The sequence below is a fragment of the Molossus molossus genome, unplaced genomic scaffold, assembly GCF_014108415.1.
Source record: "Molossus molossus isolate mMolMol1 unplaced genomic scaffold, mMolMol1.p scaffold_m16_p_2, whole genome shotgun sequence".
Lineage (NCBI taxonomy): Eukaryota > Metazoa > Chordata > Mammalia > Chiroptera > Molossidae > Molossus > Molossus molossus.
The window spans coordinates 137916833-137934991 of NW_023425355.1; the positions used below are offsets into that span (position 1 = coordinate 137916833).

The 18159-nt window shown below is 43.6% G+C and overlaps 1 protein-coding gene and 1 pseudogene across 3 annotated transcripts in view; one reads left to right on the top strand and one right to left on the bottom strand.

The window, feature by feature from the left end:
• Positions 1-4624, bottom strand: part of TXLNG (taxilin gamma) — a 64363-nt gene extending 59739 nt beyond the window's left edge. Inside the window, exons 1-2 of one of the 3 annotated variants that reach the window (XM_036270223.1) lie at positions 4478-4582; positions 3059-3178 (exon numbers count right to left, since the gene is read on the bottom strand). In XM_036270223.1, the coding sequence (XP_036126116.1) occupies positions 3059-3178; positions 4478-4579 (222 nt within the window). In that variant the 5' untranslated portion in view covers positions 4580-4582. Of the gene's footprint in view, positions 1-3058; positions 3212-4477 lie in introns of all 3 variants that reach the window. The other 2 variants (XM_036270226.1, XM_036270224.1) reach the window with 2 other exon arrangements.
• Positions 4625-6049: 1425 nt separating this feature from the next.
• Positions 6050-16470, top strand: LOC118635555 (annotated as a pseudogene).
• The last annotated feature ends 1689 nt before the right edge of the window (positions 16471-18159 follow it).

Consider the following 18159-nt stretch of genomic DNA (forward strand, 5'->3'; position numbering starts at 1 on the left):
AAGAAGGAATACAAAGGTTGGAAGGTGAGAAATGAATAACAGCAAGAGAAATGAATCTTTCATATGTTCTCCCTTCCAAACCAAGTAAAATTCTACATGCCTGGCACTGTGCTGAATGTATCATGTCAACTCTTATTCTTCACAACAATCCTATGTGGTAAGCACTAACATCACCCCCACTTCACAGATGATGCAACTAAGGCTCAGAAAGATTGAGAAACTTGCCCAAGGTTACACAGCCAGCAAGTGGCAGAGAGCCAAGAGTCTTGACTCCAAAATCCATACTATTTACCCCCTACTACACTACTTATTACTGTAATGTAGATGAAAGGGTATTTATTGGGTTCCAGACTCGGCTTCACCCCTTAGGCAAATCACTTGCCCTTGCTGAGCAGTTTGTCATCTGCAAATGAGGACAATGACAGCTGACTAGCCTTCTCCACAGCATCCAAGTGATGTTGAAAGAGTTAATGTGTGCAAATACGTAGTAAAAACTACAGGGAACTATGCAAATGTAAGATTTTGTTAATTTGAGCCTAGAGTCCATATATCTTTATCCTTCCAAATGGTTTATTGATCTAAAAGTATGTTTAACAGTCGTTAAATCATTTTTAACATTCCTAAGCAAAAATCTAGCAAAAGAAAAACAAAATCAATCTTAGACATTCTAGAAAGGCAAAACTATAGACAGTAAAAAGATCAGTAGTTACCAGTGATTTGGGGGAAGTGAAGGGAGACAGTTTTTTAGTACCATGAAACTACTCTGTATGATACTGTAATGGTGGATACATGTGTCAAAACTCAGAACGTACACTACCAATGAACCCTAATGTACATTATAGACTTTAATTTATGCTAAATTTTTTAAGAACTTCATCCTTATAAAACCAATTCTACATAGGCATTTAGGAAGTAATATGAATGAGCCTGGTGTTCTAAAACATGCCTGGAATACTTGACAATGTACATCCCATCTTTATAGACCAATGTTGTCAAATAGAACTTTATGCAATGATGGAAATATTCCAGATCTGCTCTAATACAATAGTCACTGGCCAAGCTGGTTACTGAACACTTGAAATGTGGCTAGTATGACTGAGGAATAAAATTTAAAATTTTTATTTAATTTTAATTAACATTTAAATAGCCACATATGGTTTAGTGGCTATCATATTAGATGGCATGGTTTTAGACATTTCAAGACATTCCTAGAAATGTACAATATTAACTTTAGAAGAAAAAAGTTACCGCAAGAGACCATTAAAATGGATATAGTCACACCCTGGCCAGTTTGGTTCAGCGGTTGAGTGTCGGCCTGCGGACCAGAGAGTCCCAAGTTCAGTTCCCGCTAGGGGCACGTACCAAAAAAAAAAAAAAAAAAAAAAAAACATAAAATGGATGTAGTCATGAAGCAATGCCACAACCTAGCAAATCAATTGACTATGTAGATGGTTAAAACACCAGGAACCAATAAAGCTCATCTACAATTCTTTCTTACTTTAAGTCCTACAGTGGAACCAAAGCAGGTCACTTTTCTTTTAATTCCTTCAGTATTTTCAAAACAACCCAATTACTTAAATATCACTTCTGCTTCCTGAAAAATAGGGCAGAGGTCAAGTTAGAATTAGGATTATTTTTTTCAAGTCAGTGACCCAGAGGAAATAAAAATTAAGGGTCACAAAGAAATTAACTTATGAATGATTTTTGTAGACATAAGATATTCACCAATTTTTTTTAATGAAAATTCAAGCCCTGGTCGGTTTAGCTCAATACTTAGAGAATCAGCCCACACACCAAAGAGTCTTTCTTGGGTTAGATTCCTGGTCAAGGGCATGTACCTGGGCTGCAGGTTCCATCCTGGCCCCAGTAGGGGTCATGCGGGAGGCAACCAATCCATGTCTCTCACATCAATGTCTGTCTGTCTGCCCTCTCACTCCCTCTCCCCTCCCCTTCCACTCTAAAAATAAAATAAACAAAAATTCAAAAACTAATATTTAACCATGTTATTTCATTCCATTTCATAGTCATTTGGAAAGCAAAAGGAAAAAAGATGCCCACAAAAGCATGAGCAGCCCTGGCCGGTTTGGCTCAGCGGTTAGAGTGTTGGCCTGCGGCGGTCCAGAGAGACCCGGGTTCGGTTCCTGCTAAGGGCATGTACTTCAGTTGCAGTTTGTCCCCGGCCCTGGTTGGGTCGTGCGGGTGGCAGCCACTCGATGTGTCCCTTTCACATCGATGTTTCTTTCTCTCTCTCTCCCTCCCCACTCTATCTGAATGAAAAATGTCCTCGGGTGAGGATAAAAAAATAATTAAAAAAAAATCAACTTAAAAAAAAAAAGCATGAGCAAAGAAGAAAAGTGCATCAGATAAGTAAACAAAAAATGAGACAGTACAGACACAAATGACTCCTCATATCCAGCTGTTAGCCAGAGGGCTGCCTCAAAGAGTCATTACCTCTTATCTTCTTGGCTTACAAATGCTAGTTGATTAAACCTCAGTCCCTAATTCAGACTTTCTGTCCTTACCCCAGTGGCATAAAAGGGAACTTATGTCCTCAATCGCAGTGGCTTTTTATCAGACTCCTCCCCTGGGGGACCTATGAAATCAAACACTGAGATTGGCTCCCCACCCTCAGGGAAAAAGTGAAGTGTCCAAAGTGACAGTGTTGAATCCCTAGAGTACATTCAGTTCACAGCTTCTTTTTCAGTCCTGCAAGTACTGGATCTTTCTTTTAGAGTACAAAGAGAGGGAGAGAAAGAGAGGTAATTGAGAAGTAGTAACACCCTCATGCAGAGAGGTGAAAATACCTGACCTTAGAAAAAGGCCTCCCAAAAGCGTAATTCTTAACACTTTGCTCACATGTAAACCGAACCTTTGTTCTCCTTTTTTAAGTTCATGAATCACATTAGAAAAATATTATTTCATACAGGAGTGATTTTTAAAAACACTTAAACGCATAATTAAGTACAGCTAACTCTTGAACAACACGGGTTTGAACTGTGCAGGTCCACTTATACATGGATTTTTTTTTTTTTATACACGGATTTTTTTCAATAAATACCTGTACTGTTTTCCATCCCGGGTTGGGAGTCCATGGATGCGGAGGGCCGACTGTATGCATTGATCTTCGCCATTTTATATAGGGGACTTGAGCATCCGCAGGATTTGGTATCTGCGGGTCCTGGAATCAAGCCCCCTCGGTACCGAGGGACAACTGTGTAGTTAAGTTTTGGGGTAGTCAAAAGTTATGCACGGGAGGGTGCCCCTAACCCCACCCCCGAGTTGTTTAAGGATCAACTGCAGTATTAAATAGCCCTGAGGTATTAAGCCGGACCTACAATGTTTCAAAGATGTTTAACTGCAAGAAAATAGAGAGGGGGTTTCCACCTTTCCAGCCCCTTTCCCTACAGTTCTCCATTCCTGGGCCCTGAAAGCCCTGTTTGCAATTCGTTGTGCAATCTTTTTCGAACTCCACCCACTGACTCCAGAACAAGTGGAATTCTCCCACTCTGAAGGTCTCGATTTTCCTGTACCCAGGGAGAAACTGAAAACTCCTTGACGTGAGTCAAGTAGGGCAAGGGGAACGGTCCAGCCTATCTCCCAGATTAAGAGAGACCAAAGGACAGGGGCCGGAAGGTACTCAAGTTTACGCTCACCAAAAAGAAAATAAAAAAGAAAGAAAAGAGGACCCCCCCAAAAAAATAGCAAGAAGGGGGGGGCTGGACTGGGAAGACCAGCTATCACGCAATGCTGCTCTCAACTCTACGGGACCCAGCTTCTCCAGCATCGCCTCCCCATCGGCGGCCCCACGTGCACCTGTGCCTGTGGCGCCCGGAGATGACCCCCAGGGCCTGGGTCCCGGGAACCGAACAGCCCCTCGGTAACCGCAACACCCGCCGGTGTAGTGTCGGGGAGCGCAGGGGGGGGGGGCAGGGAAAGGGGGCGCAGCGCAGACCCGGCTCCCGCACGGTTATCTTACTGCGCAACAGCCTCGTCCGCGCGGCCCGGACGCACCCCGCAGCGCTCCCAGCGCACCTGCCCGGCGAGGGGAGGGCTGACCGGTGGCCCCAAGCAGCCCCCCAAAGGCGGCACCCAGTGCAGGGAACACGGGGGAACACGCGGAGGGGCTACGAGAGAGAACACCTGGCGCCCGCGGCCCCGGGGCGCCGGCCGCACGTGGCTGTCACACCTGGGGCGCCCCCGCCTCGCACCCTTCCCCCTCCCACCAAACTGCACCCCCTACCCTCCCTCCCCACCTCTGCCGCGCGCCCCCAAACCCCAATCGTCGCCCACTCCCACTCATCCATCCCGGTCCCACTCCGCCCCCCACCTGCTTCCACAGTCGTCACCCCCGGCAGGGAAGAGAGCCGGATGTTCGTGCCGATGCTAAAGGTAACTGGGGAGTGAAGAGGTGGACCCCGAAAAAGCTAGCCCGAGCGTTCCCCCAGCCCAGCAACAATGCGGACGCCCCCAGACTGACCTTCTGCCGCGGGCTGCGTCGCCGTCCGCCCCGTCCGGCCTCAATCGCCTCCTCAGCGCCGCCGCCTCTTCCCCGCGCTGCCTCTTCTACCCGCGTCGCCATGAGGTGACGGCAGCAGCGAAACAAGCAGCTCGACAAGGGGCACGGAACCTCTTAGGACCTCGCGCCCCGCCCCTGAACCCCCACGGCCAATCGCCGCATGCCATGTTCTCCCCGTGACCGGAGGAGGTTGGCCTCCGAGAGAATGGAGCGGGATGGGGGTGGGGAGCATTGAAGCCGGGCTGGGTTTCTGCAGGGCCGAAAGGCGAACACAGGCCTTGCGAGACTGCGCGGACAGAGAAAGGGACTCTGGAATGGACTACAAGACCCAGAAGGCGGCGCGGCCACGGCTCGCAGGCCCGGATCCGGATTGGATCGCAATGCGGCGTCCTGAGACGGGCAAAGTATCCACCGTGCTGTGCGTGCAGCCTACTGGGAATTGTAGTTTTCTGGGGGCAATATACCGGTACCGGGAAGTTCTCTTTATTATCCTGCGGGAAAAGTTTAGAAATATCCCAGGGTTTGGGAGGGAGCGAGATCGGGGACGCGCTGTTGTGCTTTTGTTTTTGTCGCTCTTCTTCAGAATTGAGCCCGACTGATTTTAGGATAAGAGGAAATACTTCGTGACTTTCAAGGCGGGAGAGATGTAACGGCTTTCAGAATTTGAGGTTTCTGGTTAGAACACCTGCCTAAGCCCAGCTGCTCCACCAGAGCTGTCAGCGCCGAGTACCTGTCCAGAGCTCCTGCGGGGTCGGGGCTGCACCCTTTTAACCTTGGCTGAACAGCCCCGGCTTTCTAGCATCGTTCTCCGCACTTAGCTGGCGCTTAATACATGTTGAATGTATCCTGCTTTCTCCGTTACTGAATTTTTTAAACCCACTCGGTTTGCTGAATCGATTTTTTTTTTTCTTGACACGATTGGGGCGGGGTGGAGTTTTCCTCAGAAATACTCCCTATTTCCAACTGATGGAACCAGACCTCCAATGACCGAGCTTCTGAAAGTCACGAGTCGCCATAACATCCTGACATACAGTCTCAAATAATTCATTATGAAAATTTGTGTAAATCCTATACCGTTTTTTATTAGAGTTGAATACAAAACTGGTAGCAGACGCCAAAAATTTAATAACATACATGAGAAAAAATTTCAATATTGGGGAAACTCCAGCTATTTTAATTATTTCTGTAAATTTGGGGAAAGTACCATTGTCTTATTTCATGGGCAGAACACCGCAATCCAGCTTTAAAATTTCAAAACTAAAGCAATAAATAATGATCCCATACCCAGACTATATAAAGCTAATGGCTTCGGGCTCCATGCTTCATCTTCTTAAAGGCAAAAGTCCCAGCAAGATGCAGAATAAATCTATTAGTAATGCTGCTTCCAACGTGTCCGGGGAATTGAGTGTCAAAATGCACTGTAGTTAAATTGCGGTGCAGCTACTAAAAATGATAAACACATTTTAAATTGACCTAGAAAAAATGCTTAGTGAGCTTTAAAAAATTCCATTTAGCCTGGCGGTGGGTGCCACCATGGCGCGCATGACTATCAACCAGTTTCTGCAGCAGGTTTATGAAGCAATCAATACCAGAGATGGGGAATACTATACATAGCTGGTGTCTTTTTTTTTTATTTTTTATTTTTATTGATTTGAGAGAGAGAGGAAGGGAGAGGGAGAGAGAGATAGAAACATCGATGTGAGAGAACATCAATTGGCGGCCTTCTGCAAGCCCCCCACTGGGGATTTGGCCCACAACCTGGGCATGTGCCCTGACCGGGAATGGAACCAGCGACCTCTTGGTGCATGGGTCGTCGCTCAACCACTGAGCCACACCAGCCGGGCTGTTCCTCTAGTTTTTATTGTACTGAATAAATCAGTCCTTTGTTGTGACGTTATTTTCTGCAGCTGGACTCTCTTGGGGGCTCTTTTCCCAGAGATGTTGAGACTGAGTTTGCCAGCATACACAGCGACCTTGACATTTCCTCATCACTCTTAACTAATGTCCACCTCTCGGATCTTGGAATTTCTTTTTTCAGACATTGCACTCTGGAGTATTGGTAAAACTTCTGTGAAAGAGGCTCTGTCTCCAAGGCAACTATAGTTTACTTCCTCTTTTTTTTTTTTTTTTTTTTGCATTCATCTTCAGATAGTGCAGGAGGAGTGGGAGGGAAAGAGGGAGGAAGAAAGAGAGAGAAACATCAATGTGAGAGAGAGACACATTGAGTGGTTGCCACCCACACAACCCCAACCGGGGCTGGGGACAAACTGCAACCAAGGTATGTGCCCTTAGCAGGAACCGAACCCGGGACTCTCCGGTCCACGGGCTGACACTCTAACTGCTGAGCCAACTTTTTTTTTTGGAAGGGCCCCTAGCGGGAATCGAACCCAGGAATCTCTGGTCCGCAGGACGATGTTCCAACCGCTGAGCCAAACCAGCCAGGGCTATAATTTACTTCTTATAAGAGTTATTCAGCCCTGGCCGGTTTGACTCAGCAGTTAGAGTGTCAGCCCGTGGACCGGAGAGTCCCGGGTTCGGTTCCCGCTAAGGGCGCGTACCTCGGTTGCAGTTTGTCCCCGGCCCTGGTTGGTCGTGCGGGTGGCAGCCACTCGATGTGTCCCTTCACGTCGATGTTTCTCTCTCTCTCCCTTCCTTTCTCTCCCTCCTACTCTATCTGTACAAAAAATGGAAGAATATCCTTGGGTGAGGATAAATAAAAAAACAAACAAACAAAAAAAAAAAACACACAAAAACAATTCCCAGTCAGGACACATGCCCAGGTTATAGGCCTGATCCCCAGTGGGAAACATGCAGGAGGCAGCCAATTGATGTTCTCCCTCATCGATGTTTCTCTTTCTCCTTCTCTCTTTCTCTTTCTAAAATCAATAAAGAAAGAAAAAAATTTTTAGAAAAACGAGTTATTCATAAATGCATCTTTGTAACTTTTTATATAATTCTTTATATTAAAAAGACATTCTGAATTTTTTTAATTCCATTTATATAGAATTGCCTGCATGTTTATAAAAAGATATTTAGAAGAATATTGACCAAAATGTTAATAGTGTTTTCCCTGGGTGGTGAGATTTGAGAATATTTTTACTTCATGATTTTCCATATTGTTTGAGTATAAGTATGCATGGAACAAAAAAATTAATATCTTTTTTTTAGTCCTTTCCATTGATTTATAGATAAAATGGAAGGAAGGGAGGGAGAGAGAAGAGAGAGAGAGAAACATAGGTGTGGGAGAGATACATGAATTGGTTGCCTCCCCCAAGACCTGGACCAGGGCTGGGGATCAAACCTGCAACCCAGCTATGTGCCCCTAACTGGGAATCGAGCCTACAACTCCTTGGTCTGCAGGCCGATGCTCTAACCGCTGAGCAAAACCGGCCAGGGAAATAGTTATCTTTATTAAGAAAACAAAAGAGCCTTGGCCGGTTTGGCTCAGCGTTTGGAGCGTCGGCCTGCGAACCGGAGAGACCCGGGTTCGGTTCCCACGAGGGGCATGTACCAAAAAAAATAAATTAAATTAAATTAAAAAAAGGAAAAAGAAAACAAATTCTGCAAGTAACCTGAAGTTATAAGATAAATGAAAAATAGCCCAGCCGCTGTGGCTCAGTGGTTAAGCGTCGACCCATGCACCAAGATGTTGCTGGTTTGATTCCTGGTCAGGACACATGTCCAGGTTGCCAAATCCCCAGTGGGGGCATGCAGGAGGCAACCAATCGATTTTCTCTGTCATTGATGTTTCTATCTCTCTCTCCCCCTCCCTTCCTCTCTCTAAAATCAATAAAGAAAAAAAAATTATTTTAAGATAAGTGAAAAATATTTCATTGTATTTATTTATACATTTTTTTTTCAAATTGGTTCAGTGACTTGTACAGATATGCATAATATGCCATGACCTATGTGTGTGGTGTGTAGATACATAGATATATGTAGAGAGAGCATGTCATGCGGAGAGAGAGAGGAGAGAAGTGGAAGTGAAAGTATAGGAAAAATAAGATGAAGTCATAAGTGAGTTGAATGTATAAAACACATGCCTTAAGGTCTTGTACACAAGCTGGAGGTAAGCCAAATTTTTATTTTGAGCTTCTTGACAGCTGAGAAAAGAGAAAAACACAATTTTTAAAATGATTCATAACATCACAAAATAAAAACAAACTGGTTGCTCAAGAGAAACATAGCTGTTACTGCTCGTGAGAGAAATATTAATTTTAGAGATCTGTTTCTTATAACATCTTCAATGTAGACCATGGTGCTTTTTATTTTATTTATTTATTTATTTTTTTTATCCTCACCCGAGGACATTTTTCCATTTTTTGTACAGATAGAGTGGGAGGGAGAGAGAGAGGGAAACATCGATGTGAAAGGGACACATCGAGTGGCTGCCACCCGCACGACCAACCAGGGCCGGGGACAAACTGCAACCGAAGTACGTGCCCTTAGCGGGAACCGAACCCGGGTCTCTTCGGACCGCAGGTGGACGCTCTAACCGCTGAGCCAAACCGGCCAGGGCCATGGTGCTTTTTAAATCTGCCCACAAGTTATTTGATGAGCCTCCCTTCAAAAGGTGGAGTCTGATTCCTCTCTTCTTTTTTAATCCTCACCAGAGGACATTTTTCCATTTTTTGTTCAGATAGAGTGGAAGGGAGAGAGAGAGAGAAACATCTATGTTAAAGGGACACATTGAGTGGCTGCCACCCACACAACCCAACCAGGGCCGGGGACAAACTGCAACCGAGGTACATGCCCTTAGCGGAACCGAACCCGGGTCTCTCCGGACCGCAGGCCAACGCTCTAACCGCTGAGCCAAACCGGCCAGAGCTGATTCCTTTCTTGAATGTGGGTGGGCCAGGCTTAGTGATTGGCTTCTATGGAATATAACACAGCAGAAGTGCTGTGTAGTTTCAAATGCAGATGAGAGAAAGAATTGTCTCTGCCTCGCCCACGTGGCTCAGTAGATTGAGCGTCATCCCAGGACTGAGAGGTCCTGATTTGATTCCCGGTCAAGGCACATGCCTGGAGGCAGCCGATTGATGTTTCTATCTCTCTCCCTAAAAAAAAAAATCAATAAAAACATCTTTTAAAAACAAAAAACATATTAAAAACAAACAAAAAAAGAATAGTTTCTACCTAGCTGTCTAGGTTTTGGGTCACTCTTCTTCCTTGGGTCAGACTAACCTGATTTTTGATAAACCCATTCTTTGTTTAGATTTTTATCTTAAGTGCCTCAAAGAGGCTACTGTCAAGGCCATGTAAAGCACTTTGCTTATCTCTGCTGGGATTCATTGTCAGGGTGATATTTTAGGTCTTGAAGGCCTATCAAGTCTTTTAAGGGCACATGTTCTGTTTGCATTAATTATTCTCACTTTTGCTCAAGGAATTATTGTCTGTTAACAATTGCACATAAAAGGAAAGTGAAGGTCACAAGGAAAACAGCTCCACAAAGGGTAGGAGTTATTTCTCCCCAGGCTCCATGAGGGCTATGAATAGAACCTGAAAAGGAGCCCATTTATTCAGATATTTATTAAACAGCCATGAGCCTGAGGCACAAAACAGTTCTGAACAGTAAACTCGGTGATGTCCCCAACTCTATCATTTTCCAGGAAATGCAAGGCCCTCAGGCAGGTGGACTCACCACTGTTAGAGAAGCAAGATTCTGTTGGCCTGTAGCTCATATCAGGAAACTTGGAACCCTCAGAGTTCATAGCTAGATACAGGACAGACAGAGGTTTAGCCTGTAGTATCATCTTTAAGGGACGAGGCTTCAGACCTGCTAAGTTCTTTTTTGTTTTGTTTTTCGACCTGCTAGGTTCTTATACCCTGTCAGTGCAAGGGTGAGGAGAGGGTCACAGATTTTAAACAATGCACATATCTTGAATATCACCAATGTGAGCCCGCTTCTGACACCTATTATACTGGCTAACAAACTACTCGTTTCACCAATGAAATCCCATTTCTAAATTTCATTTTTCTACTTAGTAAAGTGTCTGCTGTTGATTGAGCTATGGCTAACAGAAGCATTTATAGTAGCTGGAATATGGACTCTCTGATTAATATAGCTGACCACCCCTGGCATGCATGTGAAGTCCTGAGCAGGGTCATTGCCAGCCCTCAATTTAACACACACACACACACACACACACACACACACACACAGAAAGAAACTACTACTACTACTACTACTACTACTACTACTACTACTACACTGTCTGCTGACAGTAAATTACAGACCTTGTCATACTCTATAATATGATCACAGGTAATAACAAATCTAAAGAAGTAGTATATCTTATTATCGTTGTCTAAAAATCAATAAAAATTAAAAAAAAAGAGAGAGAATTTCAAAAATTATGGCCCTTTTCTCAAGGTTATCCCTAGTGTGGGGGTGGAGGTCCTGCCCTCCTAACCTAATGCCTTTGAACAGAGAGAATTGTTTTTATTTCTTACTCGCCAAACAATATTGCCATTTTATTTATGTATTTATGTACTTATTATGTTTTTATTGATTTTTTAGAGAGAGAGGAAGGGAGGGAGAGATGGAAACATCAATGTGAGAAAGAAACATTGATTGGCTGCCTCCTGCACGGCCCACACTGGGGATCTAGCCTGCAACCTGGGCATGTTACGTGACCGGGAATTGAACTGGGACCTCTCCACCCATAGGACGAAACTCAATCCACTGAACCACACCGGTTGAGCCAACCTTGCCATTATAATCTGTCTCCCACATCGGTCTGACTAAGGGGGCTGGGTGGGGGCGAGTGGTGGGAAAAGGATGTAGATATGTGTACGTTTCCATTTGGTGAGACACTTCCATTGCTCATTGTTAATAATGGGACATTCTGACTTTGTAGATCAGGTCTGAGAGCTTTATTCTGGAGAGGATGTAATCTAGAACTATGTTCAGAAGCCCACTGGCACCCAGAGTGCTTTAGGTGTGCCTATTATGCATCCCTAGCACACCATACTTTCCATACAAGGACAGTCCCACTCTTCAGGGTGAGGGATTGCTTAATTGACTCCTTCCTTCAGTCAGGTAGTAAAGGAAATGAGGGCAGAAACTGTGCCTGTGAAACTCCTGGATTCCTAGTGCCCAGCAGAATGCTAAACTCAGAGAAAGCTCTCAATACATACTTATTGAGAAAAAGAACTTCTGAATAGGTAAAATGCACTGATCACTCTGTTTTCTGTGTCTATACACATGAAGGCAAAACCCTCAATTCCGAAGTAGTATCTCCTCATGTGACCTTTTTGAGAGTCTCCTGGTGGCAATGTCCCTCTGCAACACTGAGAAGACCTCAGGCAGCCACAGGACCAAGATCATCCCAGGATAAACGTGGTGGCAATTGAAAGTTTTCATTCATTGATTAAATATTTACTGAGCACCTACTACATTCTGAGCACTTTATTAGACACCCGGTGTATCATGATTTAGAATAAGGGAGTCCAGGCCAACACTGGACAATGACCATAACATAATTCATGAAACAGAGGTATTGCAAAGTAACCTCTTGAGAATTATTTTCTATTGGTGGTGGTGGTCTTTAAGGAAGGTTTAAGGTAACATCTGAATCATATTTTGAAGGGTCAACAGGAGTTAAATTAACCACCCTAGTGTGACTTGTCCAACTCAGTATTTTCAGAGAAAGAAAAGCTCCTACTAACTTTTAAAGTAGCCAAGAGTATTATTTCATCAAAAGAGTTGAATTTCATGTTTGTTGCATACTATTGGGGTTGTAGGTAGTGAAAAGGAGTATTTGCCTTTTCATAGAACAAAGAGCTTATTGTTTAATTTGATTACCCAATATCATCCTTCTGAGCTAACCCTGATTTCAGTCCTTATAGGAATTTGGCCAATTTTAGCATTTGCTATACACCTCCACATTTCTGGCAGACACTAAAAGATTTAGAAAATGATTATACTTTGTACCTAGATTGCTCAGGCATATTGATGGCAGACTGTAGAGTGTACTCTTAGATTGGCACACCCTGGGGTGCCAGCTCCAGCAGGAAGAGGTTACTTCAAGTAAAAACTCTCGTCATGTATGGAATTTTGGGAGAGAGTACACACATTTCAAAAATTTAAATATTCAGCCATAAAGAGGAAATATTGCCATTTGCAACAACATGAATATATCTTGAGAATATCATGCTAAGCAAAATAAGTCAGATGGAAAAAGTCAAGAACCACATGACTTTACTCATATACAGGATATAAAACTGGAAGCAACAAATAAACAAACAAGCCCTGGCTGGTTTGGCTCAGCGGTTAGAGCTAGGCCTGCGGTCCGGAGAGACCCGGGTTTGGTTCCCACTAAGGGCACGTACCTTGGTTGCAGTTTGTCCCCGGCCCTGGCTGGGTCGTGTGGGTGGCAGCCACTCGATGTGTCCCTTTCACGTCGATGTTTCTCTCTCTCTCTCTCCCTCCCACTCTATCTGAGCAAAATATTGAAAAATGTCCTCCGGTGAGGATTAAAAATAAAAAAATTAAAAATTAAAAAAATAAACAAACAAGACAAACAAAAACTCATAGACACAGACAACAGTATGGTGGTTACCAGAGGGAAAGGGGGTGGGTGGTATTAAAGGGTAAAGGGGGTCAAATATATGGTGATGGAAAGAGATTTGCCTTTGGGTGGTAAACACACAATGCAATATACAGATAATGTATTATAGAATTGTACACTTCAAACTTATATAATTTTATTAACCAATGTCACCCTAATAAATGTAATAAAAAATAAAACATTCAAATACACATATTGCAGTCTTCAGAGTATTGGTTCATGAATTTTGTTCTGATTTATTTTCCCAAGTCTTGGCTATAATTATAGATGTTCAAGGAAATGAAAACTATATTTATGTATAAAGACAATGGTATAGAAAATAGCCCTGGCCCTGGCCGGTTTTGCTCAGCGGTTAGAGCATCAGCCTGCGGTCCCGAGAGACCCGGGTTCGGTTCCCGCTAAGGGCATGTACCTTGGTTGCGGTTTGTCCCCGGCCCTGGTCGGTCGTGCGGGTGGCAGCCACTCGATGTGTCCCTTTCACATCGATGTTTCTTTCTCTCTTCCTCTCTCTCCCTCCCACTCTACCTGAACAACAACAAAAAAAATGTCCTCGGGTGAGGATAAAAAAAAAAAAAGAAGAAAATAGCCCTGGCCGGTTTAACCGGCTCAGCAGTTAGAGCGTCGGCCTGCGGTCCAGAGAGACCCAGGTTCGGTTCCCGCTAAGGGCATGTACCTCGGTTGCAGTTTGTCCCCGGCCCTGGTTGGTCGTGCGGGTGGCAGCCACTCGATGTGTCCCTTTCATGTCGATGTTTCTCTCTTTCTCTCTCTTCCTCTCTCCCTCCCACTCTATCTGAACAAAAAGTGGAAAAAATGTCCTCGGTTGAGGATAAAAAAAAAAGAAAATCACTATATAAAATATCAAATTTTCCTTGAGAAAGTATTTCTGACTTAAAATATTATCCTTTACCAGTGTTTTCCAAAGTTGATCCAAGAACCACAATTTCAAATTCTCTTAGATGATAATATACAGATTCCAGACACCCTTCCAAGATCTAATTTGGAGAAGATTGGCTTCTTTAGGAATATTTGCCTTCCCATCCATAAATATAGTATATCTTTCCATTTTTTTTTTTTTTTTTTATCCTCACCCGAGGATATTTTTCCATTTTTTGTACAGATAGAGTGGGAGGGAGAGGGAGGAAGGGAGAGAGAGAGAGAAACATCGATGTGAAGGGACACATCGAGTGGCTGCCACCCACACGACCAACCAGGGCCGGGGACAAACTGCAACCGAAGTACGTGCCCTTAGCGGGAACCGAACCCGGGTCTCTCCGGACCGCAGGCCGACGCTCTAACCGCTGAGCCAAACCGGCCAGGGCTATCTTTCCATTTTTAAGGTGTTCTTTAGTATCTGCTTACATTGCGTATACATCTTTTCTCAAGTTTATTCCTAGCTACTCATAATTTTTGTGGCTAATTAAAATGGTAAAATGAAAATATCAGAATGAAATATTTCATACATACAAAAAGCAATAAAACAGTTAATGAATAACTGTTTACAAGTGGTGTATCAGTCATATCCTGTCAAAAGAAAAAAAATAAGTTATTATCACAGATAAAATTTGATATAAAATGAGATAAAATTACTAAATAACCTGAGGTGTTGGAATGTACTGAAAGGGGAATAACATTTCTAGTGGAGACTCTGGAAAATAAATGGATAATAAGTGTATAGAGCCTGGCCGGTGTGGCTCAGTGGTTTAGCTTCAACCCATGCACCAAGAGGTCACTGGTTCAATTCGCAGTTAGGGCACATGCCCAGGTTGTTGGTCCAATCCCCAGTGGGGGGCATGTGGGAGACGGCCAATCAATGTTCTCTCTCATGAATGCTTCTATCTTTCTCTCCCTCTCCATTCCTCTCTCTCTAACATCAATAATAAAGGAAAAAAAAACACAAAACACAAATATCTTTTTGTTGTTGTTGTTATGTGCCCCTAGCGGGAACTGAACCCAGGACTCTGGTCCGCAGGCCGAGACTCCAACCGCTGAGCCAAACTGGCCAGGGCCCACACAAATATCTTTTAATTCAAGAGTTCATAGAGCCTCAGCTAGGCTCAACTAGGATTGAGGTCTCTGTGATTCTTTGACTTTTCTTGGTCTCAAAAAGGTACCCGCAGCTCCAGCCATCACATCCATGTTCCAGGGAATAGGAAAGAAAAACGATGGAGGCTGGCTCAGCATTCCTGGAAGTTCCCCCAAAGACTTTTACTTACTCCTCACTGTTCATTCTCACCTGCTAGGAACACTAGGAAATGTAGTTTTACTCTTCCACATTGCTGCCTCTAATAATATAGACAGTTAGTAGGGAAGAAGAGAAATGACACTGGATAGGAAGCTAGCTGTGTTGACCACACTTTTACATCTTTAGTTATATCCCATTTCTTATTCCTAATACTATTTAGGCCTCCATTTTTCCCTTGATCAAATATTTTATTTTATTTTATTTTTATTTTTTTGTTAATCCTCACCTGAGTATATTTTCCCATTGGTTTTCAGATACAGTGGAGGGGAAGGAAGGATAGAGAGAGAGAAACATCCCTCCTGCAGGATCCCCACCAAGGCCAGGGATTGAACCTGCAACCCAGGTACATGCCCTTCACTGGAAATCGAACCCAGGACCCCTCAGTCCCCAGGCTGATGGTCTAAGCACTGAGCCGAACCGGCCAGGGCTCCCTTGATCAAATCCTTTAAAAAATCATTTTGGCTTCCTTGATTCTTTGTCTAGTACTTCTATTTTCCCTTCTAATTTCTTTTTCTTATTGTTTTTGCTTGTTATGAAATCATTCTTTTCTTTTTTTTCTTACTATGCGAAGCACAGAAATTTCTGAAAACAGACAAAAATAATTTTTAAAGCTTTTCCGGTGTCGACGCTGCTCTGTGAGGATCTCTGGTGTACGCCTGCAGTCATGCCATCCACGGGGTCCTCTGCAGTCCATGCAGATGTTCGGCCGCGCAAGAAGACAGCCACAGCGGTGGCGAACTGCAAACGGGACAACACCCTCATCAAGGTTAACCGAAGGCCCCTGGAGTAGATCGAGCTGCGCATGCTGCGATACAAGCTACTGGAACCTGCTCCACTTCTGGGTAAGCAGCGATTTGCTGGCGTGGACATCCAAGTCCGCGTGAAGGGTGGTGGTCACGTGGCCACCTAAGCATTTTATGCAATCTGTCAGACCATCGCGAAAGCCCTAGTGGCCTATTACCATAAATGTGGGCGAGAGTGGGTCCTTCCCATCAGATGTAGATGAGGCTTCCAAGGAGATCAAAGACATCTTCATCCAGTATGACCCGACCCTGCTGGTAGCTGATGCCGGTCGCTGCGAATCCAAAAAGTTTAGAGGTCCTGGTGCCGGTGCTCACTACCAGAAATCCTACCGATAAGCGCATTAGAGTTCACCTTTATAGTAAACAATGGTCATGGGATTTAAAAAAAAAATTTTTTTTTTAAAGACAGCTACCGATAACATTTTGGTGTAAGCATTTTTCTATGCATATACACGCCAACACACACATACACATGCATTTTGGAAAGAAAACGTGTAGACGTATTAAATATATTTTTGTAATTTGCCTTTTATATTTCATTTAACATTATATCGTAAACTTTCTCTCATGTCAAATACAGAGCTCCAACATCATTCTTTTTTTCTTTTTTCTTTTTTAATTTTTCTTTATTGGCTTTAGAGAGAGAGAGAGGAAGGGAGAGGGAGAGAGGGACAGAAACATCAGTGAGAGAGAACATCATTGGTGCCACCTCCTGCATGCCCCCCGCTGGGTATTGGGCCCACAACCTGGGCATGTGCCCTGACCAGGAACCGAACTGCTGACCTCTTGGTGCAGGGGTCAACACTCAACCACTGAGCCACACCAGCCGGGAGGACATCATTTTCTTAAACGGTCAACATAATCCTTTATCCCAAGGGAATCACACTCAGAGCCTCCAAGAAAAAAACAGACTGAATCAGGATCCCGGGTGGACCAGGGACCTGACCGTTCCCTGCCGAGCAGGCTTCAGCGAGGCTTCAGCCGCCGCACGAATCTCCAGGGCGATGACTCAGCTCTCATTTGCATAGCAAGAGTTGCTCTGCACGCAATATATTTTCAAGTTAAAAGCCTTAGGTTTCTTTTAAACCTATTGTTTCAAAAATTGAGGTTTTTCTTTACTGAGTTGATTAAAAGAGCTGTCACAAGCCCCTGAGCTGGGTTTAATTTCACCCTCAGTGTACTAGGAGTGGCATTTACCTGTCAATTGTCTCTCCACTAGCAGCACACTAGTTTTTGCGTTTTAAAAACAACAAAAGTTTTATTTTTCACCAGAAGTTTTTGTGAGGAAACTCAGGGTTAAGCGTTGGTGTTGGCATTTGTGATAATATATCTTGTCTTTTTTTCTTTTTAAGTAGTTGTGGGTTTTTTTTTTAAGTTTATTTTTGTTAGACATATATCATAACTGTGATTTTTTTATTGTTGTTCTTCAGAAATGTTCATAGAGCCTCTTTCCCTTCTTTTGTTTTGTTTCTGTAATCTATGACTTGTGTGCTAGCTGCCTCTTTTCATTTTATTTATAGGTCAAGTCACTGTTCACTTGGGTTTTGCTTTTCTTGGTCGACATATTTGTGAGATTTATGGATTCATTGGAGCTGTCATGTGCCTGTGGCCACTAGAACACTATTATGGACGTTTTTGCACATGTCACCTAATTGCACATAGGTGTATGTTTTTCCATTTAACTATATAATGGCAATATTCTTCATAGTTATATAATTTTATACTCCCTAGGAGAGGAATTGCTGTCAAAGAGAAGTGTATATTCAACTTTTCATTTAAGTAATGCCACTGTTTGCTTTTTCCCCCTGAAGATTGTATCACTGTATACTCTTACCAGCAGAATATCAAAGTTCCTATTGTTTCACATGCTCACCAACTCTTGACATTTTCAGACTTACATTTTTGACAGTCTGGTGGGTGTGAAATCCATCATTTGAAATAGTTGCATGTAATTCCATTGTATGGATGAGCCATCATTCTTCAAATCAAGATTCTGGTGTAGGGCATGTAAATAGTTTCCACCTT